This window comes from Pediculus humanus, genomic scaffold, assembly GCF_000006295.1.
Source record: "Pediculus humanus corporis 1103172108260 genomic scaffold, whole genome shotgun sequence".
Classification (NCBI taxonomy): domain Eukaryota; kingdom Metazoa; phylum Arthropoda; class Insecta; order Psocodea; family Pediculidae; genus Pediculus; species Pediculus humanus.
Window position 1 is genome coordinate 109,907 of NW_002987829.1, and position 17,589 is coordinate 127,495.

The 17,589-nt window shown below is 28.2% G+C and overlaps 4 protein-coding genes across 4 annotated transcripts; 2 read left to right on the forward strand and 2 right to left on the reverse strand.

Moving 5' to 3' along the window:
- Positions 1-426: 426 nt before the first annotated feature.
- Phum_PHUM491010 (eukaryotic translation initiation factor 2B, epsilon subunit, putative) lies at positions 427-3,768 on the forward strand (the record flags this gene model as incomplete). Its single annotated transcript, XM_002430536.1, has 11 exons — positions 427-543; positions 610-737; positions 831-1,019; positions 1,098-1,263; positions 1,353-1,714; positions 1,806-1,959; positions 2,336-2,477; positions 2,565-2,783; positions 2,908-3,272; positions 3,466-3,597; positions 3,697-3,768. The coding sequence occupies 11 exons, from the start codon at positions 427-429 to the stop codon at positions 3,766-3,768; spliced, it is 2,046 nt and encodes a 681-aa protein (XP_002430581.1).
- Positions 3,769-4,170: 402 nt separating this feature from the next.
- Positions 4,171-5,036, reverse strand: Phum_PHUM491020 (leucine-rich repeat-containing protein, putative; the record flags this gene model as incomplete). The annotated part of the gene is made up of 3 exons (XM_002430537.1): positions 4,171-4,377; positions 4,444-4,620; positions 4,704-5,036. 3 exons carry the CDS (start codon positions 5,034-5,036, stop codon positions 4,171-4,173), a joined length of 717 nt encoding a protein of 238 aa, XP_002430582.1.
- Positions 5,037-5,612: 576 nt separating this feature from the next.
- On the forward strand, positions 5,613-6,760 carry Phum_PHUM491030 (Autophagy protein, putative; the record flags this gene model as incomplete). Its single annotated transcript, XM_002430538.1, has 4 exons — positions 5,613-5,768; positions 5,940-6,267; positions 6,358-6,558; positions 6,645-6,760. The coding sequence occupies 4 exons, from the start codon at positions 5,613-5,615 to the stop codon at positions 6,758-6,760; spliced, it is 801 nt and encodes a 266-aa protein (XP_002430583.1).
- Positions 6,761-12,860: 6,100 nt separating this feature from the next.
- Positions 12,861-15,410, reverse strand: Phum_PHUM491040 (uncharacterized protein; the record flags this gene model as incomplete). The annotated part of the gene is made up of 3 exons (XM_002430539.1): positions 12,861-14,162; positions 14,277-14,605; positions 14,732-15,410. 3 exons carry the CDS (start codon positions 15,408-15,410, stop codon positions 12,861-12,863), a joined length of 2,310 nt encoding a protein of 769 aa, XP_002430584.1.
- Between the last annotated feature and the right edge of the window lie 2,179 nt (positions 15,411-17,589).

Consider the following 17,589-nt stretch of genomic DNA (forward strand, 5'->3'; position numbering starts at 1 on the left):
CTCAATTTCGAAGGTTTTTACTACTTACAAACCTTTACTCCTTTATTTTACAAATGGTTTGTAGGTAAATTTAAAAAATTTATATTTTTCTAAAATCATTATAATTACAATTATACTGATCGTAACTAAAATTCAAAAAAAAAAAAGGAAAAAAAAAGGAAAAAATTAAAATTAAAAGGCTCGCTGTATTAAATAAGTTTTTTTTTTATCTAATACAGATTTTAAAATTATGTGCACTTTAGTGACGGAACACTGACAGTGATACCACCTGTACGCACACAAATAACACCAAGTTTTAATTTTTTTCAAAAGAGTATTGGAAGCACTGTTTTTGTGAAACGCTTACAGAGCTTTTCAAGCACATGTTATGAAATTAATTAATTTTCATTAAATTTACTTTTTTTTTTTCTTTTTTTTTTTTTTAAAATGACTAATATTAAAAATACGTCGAAAGATATAAAACAAGAAGAAGTCTTGCAAGCGGTTGTTATTGCTGATGACTTCGATGGAATTTTTTCTGATTACTGCGTACCTGATAATGTGGTGAGTTCAATGTATTCGACACACATTTTATTTGGTTCTATGGTATTAAATTTAAGTTTAATTTAGGTATTCATGCCAATTGCCAATATAAAAGCATTCGAATACACTTTAGAATATTTAGGACGTTGCGGATTTCACGAAACAATATTATATATTTCATCTCATAAAAATATCGATGAAATAATTAAATATGAGTAAGTTGCAATGAATTGGATTTAGAAAGAAAAAATTTTTAGTTAGTTTTAATTGTATTTTATAATTAAAAAAAAAAAACAATACGTTTTTAGGAAATGTCGATGGCTGGATCCTTTATCACCTATGAAAGTAATAATTATACATGTAAAAGAAAAAATAAGATCATTAGGTGATGCCCTAAGAGATATAGACAATAGAGCAATCATTAAAACTGATTTTGTTTTATTATCTGCATGTACAGTGTCAAATATTAACTTAATTAATATATTGAACCATCATAGGTAAAGTTTTAAATGAAATTTGAAAACATTTTTTCGGAAAAAAAAATATGGAAAGTGATTAATTTTAATATGGCCTAGGCAGCTTCGTTGTAAAGACAAGGGTGCTGCTATGACACTTATACTTCAAGATGTTGGTTCTAAAGATCAATGTTTAGATGATTCCAGTTATGTAATTAATGCAAATTCTAAGCAATTGTTAATGCATGTTAAACATTCAAAATTAAAAAAATTTGAAATTCCATTGGTAAATAAAACTTTTTTTTTTTAAAATTTAATTATGACCGATAATTTTATGTCAACAGCTAAATTTTTCATTAAAATTATAATTTCCAGGAACATCTTTCTCAAAATGTAAATATTAATATTTACAGTAGTCTTATGGACACTGGAATTGCCATATGTTCTCCATCAGTACCTCTTTTATTTTCCGATAATTTCGATTTTCAAACAAAGGATGATTTTATTAGAGGTTTACTTTTAAACGAAGAAATAATTGATAGTAGAATATATTGTTATCAAAGTGATAACAGTTATGGATTAACTGTTAAAAATTGGCCAACTTTTCAAAAAGTATGCATGGACTGCCTTCACAGGTGGACATTTCCTTTCGTGCCTGATCAACCATTTTCAACGGAAAAACCATACTCTTCCCACAGGAATTTTATTTACAAGCAGCAGAATGTTCATTTAGGAAAGTAAGTTGTTGATGTATTTCACACTGTTCATCATATTGTTTAAATTATCGATTTAGAATTTGAGTTTTTTACAATTTTTTTATTACTTCAGTAATTTAAAGTTAGATGGGGATGTCATGATCGGTTTAAACTCAAACGTGGGACAAAATTCAACCATATTGAGATCTATTATCGGTGAAAATTGTAAAATAGACGATAATGTTTTCATAAAAGATTCTTTCATATTTAAAAATAGTAATGTACAGGTAAGTGTGTTATTTTTTTCCCAACATTAATATCAGGTTTTGTACCTCATATGAAGAAACAATACTTGATTTACCCAGTTAAAAATTTACTATGAAAATAATTTTTAGCATTTATAAATGTTTTCTTAATCAGTTATTATAACTGTTTAATATAATTTAAATGCAATAATAAAATTCAAACACATATTACCAATGTGAATTTGCATTTCATGCATTTTTGCAATGACCTTGTGCTTACAAAATGTACTCAGAACTTTTTTTTTTTTTTTTTTTTAATTCGATCCAATTGTTTTCCCTAAATATTTTATTGTTACTCACTTTTAAAATGTTATCGAGTCTATGACATGAAGTTATTGATGTGAAATTTTTTCTTTAGAAAAATTGTAAAATAGAATTGTCAGTTATTGGAACAAACACCAGTATTCGAGAAAATGGAGAATTGAAAAATTGTCACGTTGGAGCAAATGTTGACGTGAGTGGGAAATGGGAAAACGTAATAATGAAAAAATCACCTCCCGGTAAGTGTCATCCATATCTTTTCTCACACGAAACTTTTACCAATGGAAAATCTATGAATGGTTAATTAAATGTAACGGTTTTTTAAGATAACACAACGAAAAAATGGACGAAGGTGAATGGAAGTTGTTATTACATAAAAATGACGTCTGATAAATACGGATCGGAAGAAGCTGATAATTCGATTTATGAATTGGGATTAAACGATCCGGATGCCGAACATGTTGAAATGTACGAAGACGAAGAAGATGATGATGAATCTGAAGCCGGTAGCGAAACGTCGGGAGAGCAACCGGATGATATCACACGTGAGTATTCAAACCGGACGCCATATTTCTTACGCGCCATTAAACGATATAAATAAAACGGGGGGGGGGGGGGAAATAATTTTTATAAAAATTAAATTAAATTAAATTAAACTTACCCTTTCAGTGTTTTATTCCGAAGTCGTGGACAGTCTTCATCGTGGTTTCGAAGAAAAACTCTCGTGCGATAATTTAATACTCGAAATAAATTCATCGAGATACGCTTACAACGTCGTTTTGTCTGACGTCACAATTTTCACACTCAAAGGAATATTGTTGCTCCCGCCAAGAGTGAATTCAAACACGAAAACCGTTTTAAATTATTTTTTACCCGTTTTGAAAAATTACATAAAATCCGTCGAAGCACAATCGGATTCTCTCGGTTTGATAGAAGTAATTTTTTGTTTTTTTTTTTTAAATTTAATTAATACTAAAAGTTTGCATTTTGATGAAAATGTTTTTAGAAAATGTCGCTTTACCTTTGTCGCGAACGTTTTCAACGAACAAAATGCTAGATGAAAATGATGGATTCCAATGCGAAACCGACTTGATATTATGTTGTTTCGCTATTTCACACCATCGACATTTAAAATTTTTTTACAGAAATTTGATTTTTATCGATTATTATTATTATTATTATTATTATTTCGAAAAATAATTTAATTTTCACTTTTTGAATCGACAGGAAATAAATGAAGAATTGGGTAACGAAGTGGCGAAAATTTTACATTTTTTGTACGACAACGACATTTTGTCGGAAGATAACATATTAGACTGGCATAAAAATTTAAATAAAAATTCTCCCATTTTAAGTAAAGTAAGTTTTTAAGTTTTCCTTTTTTAAATTGAAATTGAAATTGAAATTGTTAAAATTAATTTCCTAATAATTTTTTATTTTTTTTTAATGAATCATCAGGTAGCTCCTTTGATAAAATGGTTGAATGAGGCTGCAGAAGAATCATCATCCGAAGATGACAGCGAAAGTTAGTATTAAGAAAAAAAAAAAAAAAAGTATTTGATTTAAATTTCAAAGCATTTTTATTTATAAATAAATATTATATAAATTTTCATTAAAAAAAAAAAAAAATTAATATATATATATTTATGTGTATGTAGTCTTTTAATTATTTATATAAGAGCGCACAAAAAAAAAGTGTGATCCCTGTTAAAACGAATATCCGATCCTCTGTTTGTTTGTCAAGCGAAAATGGAGTTAAAATGAAATAATGATAATAATAAATAAATATGAAAGCGCATTAAAAATGCAGTATGAATGATTCATTTAATGGATGCTTCGACAAAGGACACTCATGGATAAATACTTGTTGTTGCACTCTCAAATTGGGTAAAGATAAATAATGTACTCTGGACTAAATCGATTGATTTTAAACTAAAACATTTTCTTTTTCATAGCTGTGTACCTATCCATATAATGTTCATAACCTTCGATTTGTGTTAAACTTTTCATTTCGAATAAATTACCCTCTAGAGTTAGAACGGAAATATTTGAATCGATAAATAATTGCGGAGGAATGGCTGATAATTGCAAGCAATTTTCTTCCAACCTTAACGTTTTTAATCTGGGACATTTTGCTATCTGAAAAATGAAAAACAATTTGTAATTTTTCCATTTTTCCATCATGTTAAACTCAATTAAGTTTACCTCTTGAGACAATGTCGATATTTGATTTTGATTTAATATTAATTCGACTGCGTAAATTTGCGAAACATCATCTGGAATGCTTACAATTTTATTTCTTGATAAATCTAAAACATCCAGTGATTTTAAATTTTTAAATACAATGGGAAAAACTGTAAGAAGATTTCCACTCAAATTAACCTAAACAAAAAAAAATGTAAATGATTGAAAAAAAATTTAAAAAAAAAAAAAAAAAAAAATTTCCCATTTTGGAATCCACTTACTTTTTTTAAATGTGTTAAATTAGACAAACTTTGAGGAAGTCCTCTTATTTCGTTATCACAAACTGATAAACTTTCCAATTTTTGCAAATGACCTAAACTTTCTGGTAATAAACCAAGTTTATTTTTATTCACTTTTAAATGTTTTAATTTTTCAAATGTTCCTATATCTGTGGGTAACGAATTCAACCTGTTTTCAGATAAATCTAATATTCTCAAATGTGATTTAATACCGTATAAAACATCAGGAAATTCACTGAGTCTTTTTTGCGACAATTTAAAAACTCCCGTTTTTTTTGCTGTTTCACAATGTTCTTTTACAGCATTATTACCCATTATTCAACTATTATTATTAATAATTCACTATTTGTCAAAAAAAAAAAAAAAAAAATTCAAATCCGTCTATTATACACTTAACTTATTCCACTTTTTCTTTTTTTTTTTTTTTTTTAAATACTTGAATAAATAAAATAAAATTTTTAATAATTACTTACACGAATCATTTCAAAAAGTAAAATAAATGCACAAAAAAAAAAAAAATAAAATAAAAAATAAAACGTTTTACTTAAATAAAAACCTGTTTACTCCTAACTGATCAAAACCCGACTAATCGTGTCGGATGCATCATCTAATGCCACGACGTCGTCTGCTTTTTATTGTAAACAAGTCTATTATCCAATTACTCACGTTTATTATTCCATATTATTTATTACATTTAATTACAAAATCAAAAATTTATTCCGTTTTATTCCGTTAAAAAAAAAAAAAGAAAAAGAAATTAAATATTTTTTACGTATTCATCAATTATTTATTTATTATACGTGTTTTATTTTTATTTTTTTTTAAATCGAACCAACGAGAAAAAAAATGTTGAAAAATAAATATAGTTAAAAATTTAAAAGTGTTTTCACAATGGCCACTGATAGAGAAGTTTTAAGAGAAGTATGGGAAGGAAGATTACCAATAAGTTTTCGTTTAGATCCTGACGATGTACACGGTTTAAGAGAACCTGATCCAGTATATTTACTAGTACCAAGATTAAGTTATTTTCCTCTAGTCACAGATAAGGTACATTGTTGTTGTTGTTTTTGTCGTTATCAAACATTTTCTTATTATTAACTATACAGAACCAAATAACAATTTTGCAATAAAGTTCTAATTACACTTTATTGCATCTTAAGTTCAAATATTTTACCACAAAATAATTATATAATAATAATAATGATTTTTGCATTTCAGATTAGAAAACAATTTTCTCGTCATATATCAACGGATAAACAAGATGCGGAAATGTGGTTAGATTTTAATGGTATACCATTAAAATGGCATTATCCAATTGGAGTATTGTATGATTTATCTGCGAGCGACATTCAATTACCATGGAACATAACAGTACATTTTTCAAAATTTCCAGAAAAGGAAATAATGCATTGTTATTCGAAAGAAGTTGTAGAAAGTTATTTTATGAGTTGTATAAAAGAAGCTGACGTTTTAAAACACAGAAGTCAAGTAGTATCGAATATGCAAAAAAAAGATCATAATCAGCTTTGGCTTGGATTGCAAAATGGTGCCTTTTTGTTTTTTTGTTTTTTTGTTTTTTGAAAATAAATGAAGAGGGTAAATAAATCTATAATAATAATTTGTAATTTTTTTCCAGATAAATTCGATCAATTTTGGGCTGTCAATAAGAAATTAATGGAAGTTAGCGGTGATGAAAATTTTAAATACATTCCATTTAGGTGTTACCAAAGCGATGATTATTATATACAAAAATTAATTCGTCCCATAACGGAAGAAGGACAAAAAAAAATATTGCAAAATTTAATCGATGAAGTTTTTTTAGAAAATAGCGAAAAAGGTTATTTACTTATTTTTACCCCCCAATTTAATTTGTGGTTTTATGAATATTTAATTAAAATCTCACTAAATGTCATTTTATTTCAGTCAAAGTATTCACTCATGGTATTGAACCACCGAGAGATACGCCATTACAATGGATGAGCGAACATCTTAGTTATCCTGATAATTTTTTACATTTAATTTGTACAACATTACAATAGTTTTGAAATTTTTTTGTTAAAGAAAAGAATCAACAGTAAAAAAGATGCAAACTCAAATGAAAATGTTCACAATTAAGAAATTCAGTGTAAAAATTAATAATAATAATAATATTTTATACATTTTTTTTTTTAAACAGTCAAATTTTAAATTTTAAATTTAAAAAAAAAAAAAAAATAAGTAAAAAGTGTCATGGAAAAAATGTTTTTTAAAAAAGTCTATAATTAAATTTGTTGTCATTAATCAATATTTACTGCCAGTCGAAATGACTTAACACTTAACTCTTACAATATGTTTACTTATACAAATGATCTAAATATTGTTTGTTTTGAATTTTTTTTTTTATAAAAGTGTAATTACACAACCAGAATAATTTACTTTATATACAATTTAAAAAAAAAAAAAATCATTATTATCAAAAAATACTCATTTTCTTTTTTTTTTTTTGCTCAAGTTTTTTTTTTTTTTTAATACAATATCAGACACAATTTTTTTTTTTATTATTTGCACGATAAATTTTGTATTAAAATTCTATCAGATTAACAAATATATGTAGAAAAATAAAATAAAATAAAATAATTATTTAAATTACCGTTTAGTTTTTAATTGTGGTTATCCTCATCATCATCATCATCATCATTTTTTTACATTTTTTTTACATTTTTTAACATTAAATATCATTTCACGATTTGAAAAAAAAACCATTTTTTATATTTATTTAAATTAAAAAAACACATTTTTTAATATTTTTTAAACGAAATTTATAATTTCAATAAAAGAAAAAAAAAAAACAATTTTATTCCGAAACTGAAAAACGATAAACTACCCACATATATATAATTTCGCGCCATATTTAAAAAAATATTAACCTTAGCAAAAATCACCGACGACAACGACGACGTCGACTCTAACGAATGAATTAACGACAGCAAATTGTCTTAACCTGAACGTTTTTTACCTTTGTCATACAAATCAACATATTTATCACAGTTTAATCATTTTTTTTTTTTTTTTTTTTTTTATATCGGACAAATAATTAGTTTTTTATTATGATCACGTTTAAAAAATTTTCCGAATGTACCTGTATATATATTTATTAATAATTAGATAACGTTATCATAAAAATAATAATGTTAAAAGGCGGTTAAAGATCTAAAACGACGACGAAAAGAGAGAGAGAGAGAGAGAGAGGGAAAATAATATTCACGATCAAATCATCCATTTTTGTTTATATTACTCATTTAAACAATAAAAAAAAAAAAAAATGAAAATTTTAATTTTAAAAATAACGATAACCTTTAGACTTCGATACGTAATAAATGTAAATAAATTATTATTATTATTATTTACCACCAGCCGTCGTTAATTAATTAATAAATAAATAGAAATAATAATAATAATAATTCAATGTTTTCTTCTTTTTTTTATTGCCAAAATTTCCAACTTTTCCTTACAAAAAAATGATTTCTTTGACCCCCTTTCCCCCTCCCCCCAAATTCATTTTCATTAAATTTTCCTATTACAACCTGTATACGTTTCATTATTATTATCATTTTAATAAAAAAAAAAATTTTTTTTAAATAATTAAATTTGATGTATATAAAAGACAAAAAAAAAAAAAAACCCTCAGGATACAATTCGTTAAAAAACTGGATGAGAGAGAGAGAGAGAGAGAGAGAGAGGGGTTAAGGTGGAGTAACGTGGAAGTAGAAAGAAGAAGAAAAAATTTCAAAGGTTTTATAACGGATTAACCATGTTTTCATTTTTTTTAATGGTAACATGTCGGTTTTTTTTTGTATTATTTCGTACCATCAGGTTTTTTCGGCAACTAGGTTATATATAACCCAAAGCGTATGTAATATTATATGTGCGAGGTTGTTTTACGGTTTTTACCAACAACAAGTGAATTATTTAATTGCCATATTTTATATTAGCATACCTTTCGTCATGATATTTTGCATGCGAGTGAATTTTTTTTCATTTTTTCTTTTTTTTTTATCATCATTATACCATTTCCGAAATTTTTATATTCCATTCTTTTACCATTTATTCCATATGATAAATAATTTTTATTTTTAATCGATACCTCATTGAATTCCTAAAACAACAAAAAACCAACGTTTTATTATTATTATTATCATTATATATATTTTTCTTATTGGTACCGCCATCGAACTCTTTCTTAACCGACCGTTAATAATAATAATAATGATTGATTGCCGATATTGAAAATAAATAATACATATATTTTATTATTATTATTATTATTATTATTATTATTAGTTTGTTTATTAACGAGGTGGAAAATTTAAGGTAAAAAGAAAAACCTTGGCCTATACCTCTTAGAGAAAAACATATATGCGTAATTATATGTGCACACGCGCACGCGCACATGCACGCACATTATTTTAAATGTCGTTTTTCATATCCTTTCCAAACGCGATTGTTCTTTATTTTGTTATTACTGACCTTTTTTCTTTTTTTATATATATTACCTTGCAATTGATAAATTAACCTTTTCTCTCTCTCTCTCTCTCTCTCTCTCTCTCCCATTAATTAATTTTGTAACAAACGAACGAAAAAAATAATAATAATGGTTATATTTTATATATATATATAAATAAATGAAAAAAATTCTTAAAGTCACAATTTTTCGATATATATATATATATATTATTTAATTGGAATATTTATCTTATTACATCACAATAAATAAATAAATAAATAAATAGATAATAATAATAATAATATAACAAAAAACCATTATGAGTATGTCAAATAAATTAAAACGTTAAATAAAACGCCCAAATTCAAACCGCAACGTATATTTTTTTATAAATAAAATGTTATGACTGGCATATTTATTATTATTATCATTATTATTATTATTATTATATGTTGGTAGACAAATATAGGTTTTTTTTATTTAAATACTTTGAAACGTTTTTTTGTTGTTGTTGATAAAACAAGGAATTATATTGCAGAGAATGACGATGACGATATGATTTGAAAATTAAAACTGTATACGTTGTTTGTTGTTTGTTGTTGTTGGTTGGTTGTTGTACATGGGGAATATTAACGAAAGGGTGATTCTATAATAAATTAAGAAGAAATGGAATGTGTGTGTGTGTGTGCGTGTGTGCGTTTTGTCAAAGCACACGACGAAATTTAAGTGGTTTTGACCCCGTGTCGTCATATATAAATGTAATAAATTGATATATCAAAAACAGAGCATTTGACATTTAATAATTAATATTTTATGTGTGTTTGTTACGGGGGGAGGGGGAGGGAGAGAGGGGAAGAGACAGTACGAGAGGGGGGATCACAAAAAGACCGGAAAAGCTATTAAATAACGACTAGAGCGCAAATTATAAATTATTTTATTTTAAATAAAAAAAAAATCTTTATGTTTATATACACATTCGAGTGAATTTAAAGTCATAGAGAATGAAAACGTCATTTAATTTCTTTTTTCCCTTAAATTTTCGACGAAATAAAAATCCTTTAACGAATTTATTCTTTTTCGTCATTAAACGCACACACGCACACGCACACGCACGCACGCACGCACACGCACACAAATTTCTTTTACATCATCCATACCCTTTGAAATTTTTTAACATTCAATCAATGTGATCTTTAATTACAATTTCAACAATTTTATTATCATTATTATTATCAACAATGATCAGGTTTATTAAACTATAAAAAAAAAAAAAATTTAAACTCTCCCTTCCCCTCCCCTCCCCCTCCTTTTTTTTTGGTAAAAAACGAATTTGTTAATAAACGAATAAAAAATTTATTTTGGTCATATTTAATAATAATAATAATAGTAATAATAATATTTAAATTCTATTTTAAGATCACATTATTTAAAACAAAACGAAGGGGGCAAAGACCAGTATGACATGTGGCTAAGGGGGACTCCCCAAAAAAAAAAAAAAAAAAAAAAACAAATTTCATTCATTTAAAATAAATTTTTTTTTATAAACACAAAACGAAAAAACGCGACGTTCTTTTTTTCTCCCGCCATCTTTCATCAATGATGACGTCATCATTGATCGTTTATATTCAACATGGCGACAAGCCGTAACAAAAAAAAAAAAAAGTGCGAACTCTATGAAACGATAATAATAATAATAATACAAACGTTCGAGGGTAAATAATAATAATAATAATAATAATAATACAAACGTTCGAGGGTAAATAATAATAATAATAATAATAATAATAATAATAATAAAATAAATTCGATTTGAAAGCCGAAAAAAAGAAAACAAAACAAACATTTGCAATTTTCATCAAGTTATGAATGAAAATAAATAAAAATGGCGACCGGTTCGGGAGAGGGGAACGGAAAGGGGAGGGGATTGGGGATGGAAGGGGGAGGGAGATAATAATAACGAGACACGACAAATAATTCGAAACGGTAAATCAATTTAAAATTATTATTATTATTATAATTCTTTTGTGAATTAAATAATAATAATAATAATAATATCACCTGTTGATATTTTTATTATTATTTTCGTTCGAGTTTTTGAAGGGATGAAGGGAAGGAAGAAAACTACCCTATTTTTTACCTTCCCCCTTTTCCCTCCACCCTTTCGAAAGGAGCAACAACCAAGTCATTCAACTTTTTTTTTTTTTTTTTAAATTTATATCTCCTGTTGTTCCTTCTTTTTTATAATGAAAAAAAAAAAAAAATGGCATTCGAAATTTAGTAAATGTGCGACATTTTTCCTCATGTTCGTGTTTACCGATAAAAAACCGTTTTTATTGTCGACAAAAAAAAAGAATGCTCAGGTGCAAATACCATTTCTTTTGTGAAAACAAAACGACAGGTATCGTGATTTTTAAACAGGTACCATAAGATAAACATTAAAAATAAGTTTTTTTTTTTTAAAAAATAAATACCTGAAAAATAACGCGGGAAATATCTTTGTATCTTCTTTTAATGTCGATCGGATCAACCGCCACTAACGGTTCTCTTTTCCAAAATATTTTCCAACTTGTATCTTCTGCACAAACAAAATAATAATAATAATTAATTAATTAATAAATAAATTCGATATTATAAAATTATTATTATATCGTGTAAAAATTACAAATAAAATTATAATAATTTATTCGCCATCTTTTTCTTTTCTTTCAAAGGAAAATTACAGGTTTGAAAAAAAAACTATTATTATCATTATCATTTTAAATAATTTTTAAATAATTATTTATTTTTCGATAATATGCTTATATATTTATTTATTTATTTATTCATATAAATTTATTTATTTATTTAAATATATATATATAATTATTTGAACTTTTATTAAATAAAAAAAAAAACTTATTTATTTATTTATTTAATGATAATAATAATTATTATCTCCATCATCATCAACATCATCTATATTATTATTATTAATATTATTTATTAACTACAATTTATTTTGGTTTCCTTTTTTTTTTTTAAACGAGAGAACAAAAAAAAAAAAAATTTTTTTTTAAGCGTATACGAGAATAAAAAATTTGTCGCCACTTTGTCTGTTTAACGTGTTTTACCGACAAAATAAAATAATTTCGACAACAATTTCATTGTCGTCGAAAACAAACAAACAAACAAACAAACAAAAGCCGAAATAAAATGTTTTTAAAACCCTAACATTAAATATATTATTTATTTATTTATTAATAAAATTTAATTTTGAAATTTATTTAAAAACGAAAAAAACGCGCGTAACAAAATGGAAGACGAATTTGAATAAACGATATGTATAACGAAAATAAGTAACACGAATAAGAAGACACTTGTAATGACGTCATTTCCTTTCTCAAACTTGTAATAAGTACTTCCACCACGAACTGGAAAATGATTAACGATCATTGATTGATTGATTATTGATTGTTCGATCGATTTTAAATGATGCGTGTAAAAGTGTGCGTGTGCGTGGAACGCATTTAATTTCATTTTCAGGCAAGAATTTAATTCTACTAAAGTCGTATTTATATTAATCAGTCTAAAATTTTTTTTTTTTTTTAAAGAAAAATTTGGCACTTTTATTATTATTATTATTATTTAAACACGTGTTTTTCACGCGTCGCAAAAATCTAATAAATTTTTGGAGGATTGTCGTGACAATAATCAATGTTGTGATGCCACGTGGATAGGCACGATTGAAAATTTGGCACTCCTAAGGCACTAGAATTTAAATGATGGGGCCAACCGAAAATCGCATCGTGGTGATAAATCATTCCGCCATTATTTTCTGGATAAAAATAATTTTGGTAGTAAGTCGTTGTTTTGAGGTCACCTGGAAACAGAGCGTTCTTGTTGTAATATTCAACACCGCCGGTCAGGTTCGCGGTTTTCCCGTGGTTTTCCCCTCCCGCCGCATCCAACTTGTCCCTCATCATACTCCTGCTCCTCCTCCCCATCCTCCTCGCGAAACATTCGTCGTCCGAACAGTGTTTGACGTTGACTTGAATCGTGTCGTCGAAAGACATCAAATCATCGTTTCTACCCAAGAAGCAATGTTGAGGACACCTCGTGCAACTCACGTCGGAGGCATCCCTGTTGTCTCCACTCGCCAACCTTTGCCTCTGCAAATATTTTCCATTTTTCAATGAGCTTTCGCTCCTCAAATCATTCTCTTGACTCAACCATTTTTGAACTTGACGACGATTTATGTTGAATTTTCTCGCCGTCGCCCTTTGATTTTTATTACAGTCTTTGTCGTTGTAAAAAGCATCGAGAACGGTCAATTTGAATTGAACGGAAAACGAACGCCTTTTACCAAAATTGTAATTTGTAAAATCGAATGATTTCTTTTCGACGGGAGTCGTGCTCAAAACGTCCACGTCCACGTCTTCGCCGTCGGATATTTTTTCTTCTTTCAACGATACGTCCAGTGGATAATTGTACGAGTCGTATGATGTCATCAGAGTCCTTTCCACATCTCCATACGGTGGCATTTCATCATCGGGTGACACGCAAGTGGACAAAGACGTGGTCAGAGGTGGAGGAAGGCGACAAGAATAATTAAAAGGTTGTGAGAAATCACCGTGGCAGGAGGATATGATGGATGGTCTCCTCGACGTTTCCTTTGTTGTTTCCTTTGAGCAAATTTTTTCAATGGTAAAATTTGAAAACGACGAACCTCGGGATGATTTGATGGCATCCTCATCAGGCTTTTGATGAAACGATTCCGGTATCGAACGTAAATTCATTTTGACTCTTTGTTTGATGGGGAGGGAGGAGGGATTTTCTTGGGGGGGTTCGGAATCCTCTTCGAGCATGTCTTGCATCGATTCTTTTATCCATTTCCGTTTCGGACTAAATGATTTTGTACAATCGTATGAATTTAAAATTTTCGATCGAACGTCGTTTGACGACGATTCAATTTTAGAAATCTTTATCACAGATTCCCCCTCCCTCTCCTCCTCCTCCTCCTCTTCGTTCATTTTCCTTTTCGCATGAGAATCCGGATGGGAACGAGAATAAGTTGAGGTAATATTTTTAGGCACGGAAACATCGGGCAGACAGTTTGACTCCGGTTTATTAAAAAAACTCTGCGAACAAAGTAATACATTTTTATTCGTGTCTAAGACGCACATTTCTTGCACTCCGGTGTCGCCCATGTTGTTTTTTTGTACTGGACATTTGAGAACCGACGCGTTGGAAGAACACAACAACTTCGGCCCACAAATGTTTTCGCTAGTCGTCCACGTTAACCCGGATTGACAGTTATCCACCACGTCTTTTATTTTTAACTTGTGAGTCTTGTCCTCTGGTAAACCATCCTCGTGGTGGATTTTCCGAGCGGGAAATTCTTCTGGCAAAATATCCGAACGAGCTTTACTTTTTAAATTCAAAGGAACGTTGTCGTCATCCTCATCGTCATCATCATCATCCGTTCCTGGTATTTCGTTGAAATTATCATCTATTTTTTTTTCCGGAATAGGCAACAAATCGAACGAACGGATTTCATCCGTATGAAAATATTTTTTTTCACTGTCCAAAATCCTACCGGAGTTGGTTGTTGTTGTTGTTAGTTTGTCTTCCGTCAGACAAGACACGTTTTGCAATGAGGGATATAATTTTTGAGCGACGCGTTTAAGATTTTGTACTTGGATTTTCGAGTCTTCGACCCCGTTGTAAATATTATTATTATCGTTTTTATATTTCGTCTTGGCATGGATTTTTTCATCCGCCATTAATTTGTCATCGTCACCGGCGTTTCGGCCGAGTCTTGAAAATTGTATGGCGGTTTGTTGCTTCGACGTGATTGACGACGACGACGACGACTCCGTTTTAACATCATCGATGAGGATTTTCTTCGACGACGGTTTCAACGGTACGAAATTCGAATTTTCATTTTTAACACTTTTCTCGACACTTGTTCTTAAACTTTGTTCGCATTGTAACCACTTTTGTATTTGTCTCCTGTGTATATTGTATTTCCGGGCGGTCGCTCTTTGATTTCCTCTACAATCCGCATCGTAACGATACGAATCTAAAACTTGAAGCTTAAAATGGGGAGAAAAAATTCGTCGGGATCCAACTCCACGCGTTCTTTTTATAGATTCTCCTCCGGTTTTCGAATCAATCGGTGGACTTTTGGCACTGCTTAACGATCTCACGTCCAGTCCTTGAGCCATTTTGCATTACAATGAGTTTGCTTTTTATAAATACACATGCAAGTTTTTTTTTTCCCTTTCCTTTCTTTTTCTCTCTCTCTCTCTCTCTCTCTCTTTTTATTAAACTCAAACAAAAAACAAAAACAAAAAAAAAAAAAACAAAAAAAAAAATGTTTTTAAACAGAACAACAACAACAAATTCTAACACAAAAGATTTTTAACTACTGAATAAACTTGAGTGACTCTCAGCTCTCTCTCCCCTGCTTTGCTGTGTCGTAATTCCTTCCTTTCCCCTCTTAACCCCGTCCCTTCTTTAATTCAAAACCCAAATGGCGCCCCCACTTTTCCTAGACAGCATGGCGCGGCCACTTTGTTTTTACGTATAAGATAATAACGATCGAATACGATTTACAATGTTATTTTTACGTTTCTTACGTTGCAGTCGTCGCGATCTTCAACAAGTGAAACGACAAATAAAAAATTGTTTACACATAAGCTAAACATGAGCAAATAATTAATTTTACATTACGGACTTTTTACGAGAAAAATAATAACCGCTATAAAACTGAAGCGATTTAACGTCGTCTTGAGAACACAATAATTAACATTTAAATGGATTCTCATTTAACATTTTACGCGTATTCTTTCGTTATTTTATTACAAACGCAAAAATATAAATTATCAGCGTCGTAAAAAAAAAAAAAATAAATAAGTAAATAATTTTTTTTTTTTTTCAAAGACGTAAATATTTAAAAATTATTTTACGAAATGGAAAAATTAAAAATTAAAAAAATTTGTTGGATTTTAGAGAGAGAGACACGGTGACTCAAAAAAAAAAAACCGCGCGTCCTTGCTCGCTCTCAAGATAAAACCATCCGGTTATGTTAAAAAATTACCTTTAAAAAAACCAGGGCTTTCGTATTTTACGTAACGGTAAAATAAGTTTTCTTTCATTTCCGAGAAAACACATCACATGATCTAGCGCCGTTTGACGCGCGTATCCGACTTCCGATGCGGATTCGTTAGATGCTATTAATATTCTTCTCAATATATAATTGCTTTGCCCTCTTCTTAAAAAAAATTAAAGGTCAGGTACTTGACTAGTTACCCGAAAAAAAAAAAAAAAATCGTGACTATAGATAAAATGTTTGATGATGAAAGAAATGAAAATGGGGAAAAAATTTTTTTTTACAATAAATAAAAAAGGTTCTTACGTACCTATTTCTTCCTCTTCTTCTTCTTCTTCTTTTTCCAATCCGCAAAGAATCGATTCATATTCAATAGGTGAATTTAAATTTTCATGTACCTGTTTTTGAATGAAAAAAAAAAATAAATAAATAAATTCCAATCGTTTGGAAAATAATAATAATAATAATAATTTCATATAAAAAATTTTAATATAACGTCCTAATTATTATTTAATATTAAAATAAAATAAAATGGGAAAAAAAAGAAGGAAATTTTTATTATACGTAATGGCCGTATATTTTTTTTTTATTCGAATAAAAAAAAAAAAAAATGTTAAATATTCATAAAGTTTTGTACGGTGTTAAATAGCATTTAAAAAAAAAAAACACCCACAGACAGCTTGGCTCGACCTGAGTTTCAAGAACCAGTTTTTTTTGTCTCTCTGTTAATAAAATCAAATGCGACGTTGCCAAACATACCGGATTCTATCGTCGTTTATTTTGTTATACAATTTTCAAATAGCTCTTGATCTCTTTTTTTTTATTTTATTTTATTTATTTATTTATTTCTCATTCCCTCCTTTAGTTAAATTCATTTATTCATTAAAAATAAATAAATAATTATTAACGAATATATCGCCATTATTATTATTAACAACGGATTTATCCTCGTTTAAGTCGTCGTCGTCGTCATCATTTTTTTAAAAAAAAACCAGACGAAATTTTTATAAAAACGTTAAATAATATAGAAAAATTATTATTTTAATGTAAACATGGGTTGGGGCCGTCGTCGTCACGTGATTACATTTTGCCAACATTATAAATTAAATCTTGAGGCCAACCTAAAAAAATTCTTATTTTCTCTTATTAAAAAAAAAAAAAAAAAAATTATCATTTCAAAGTTGCTTTTTTTTTTTTTTTTTTTTAATTTGAAGGTGTGCAGGTATATATATATATATATATATATATATATATATATATATATATATATATATATATATATATATATATAT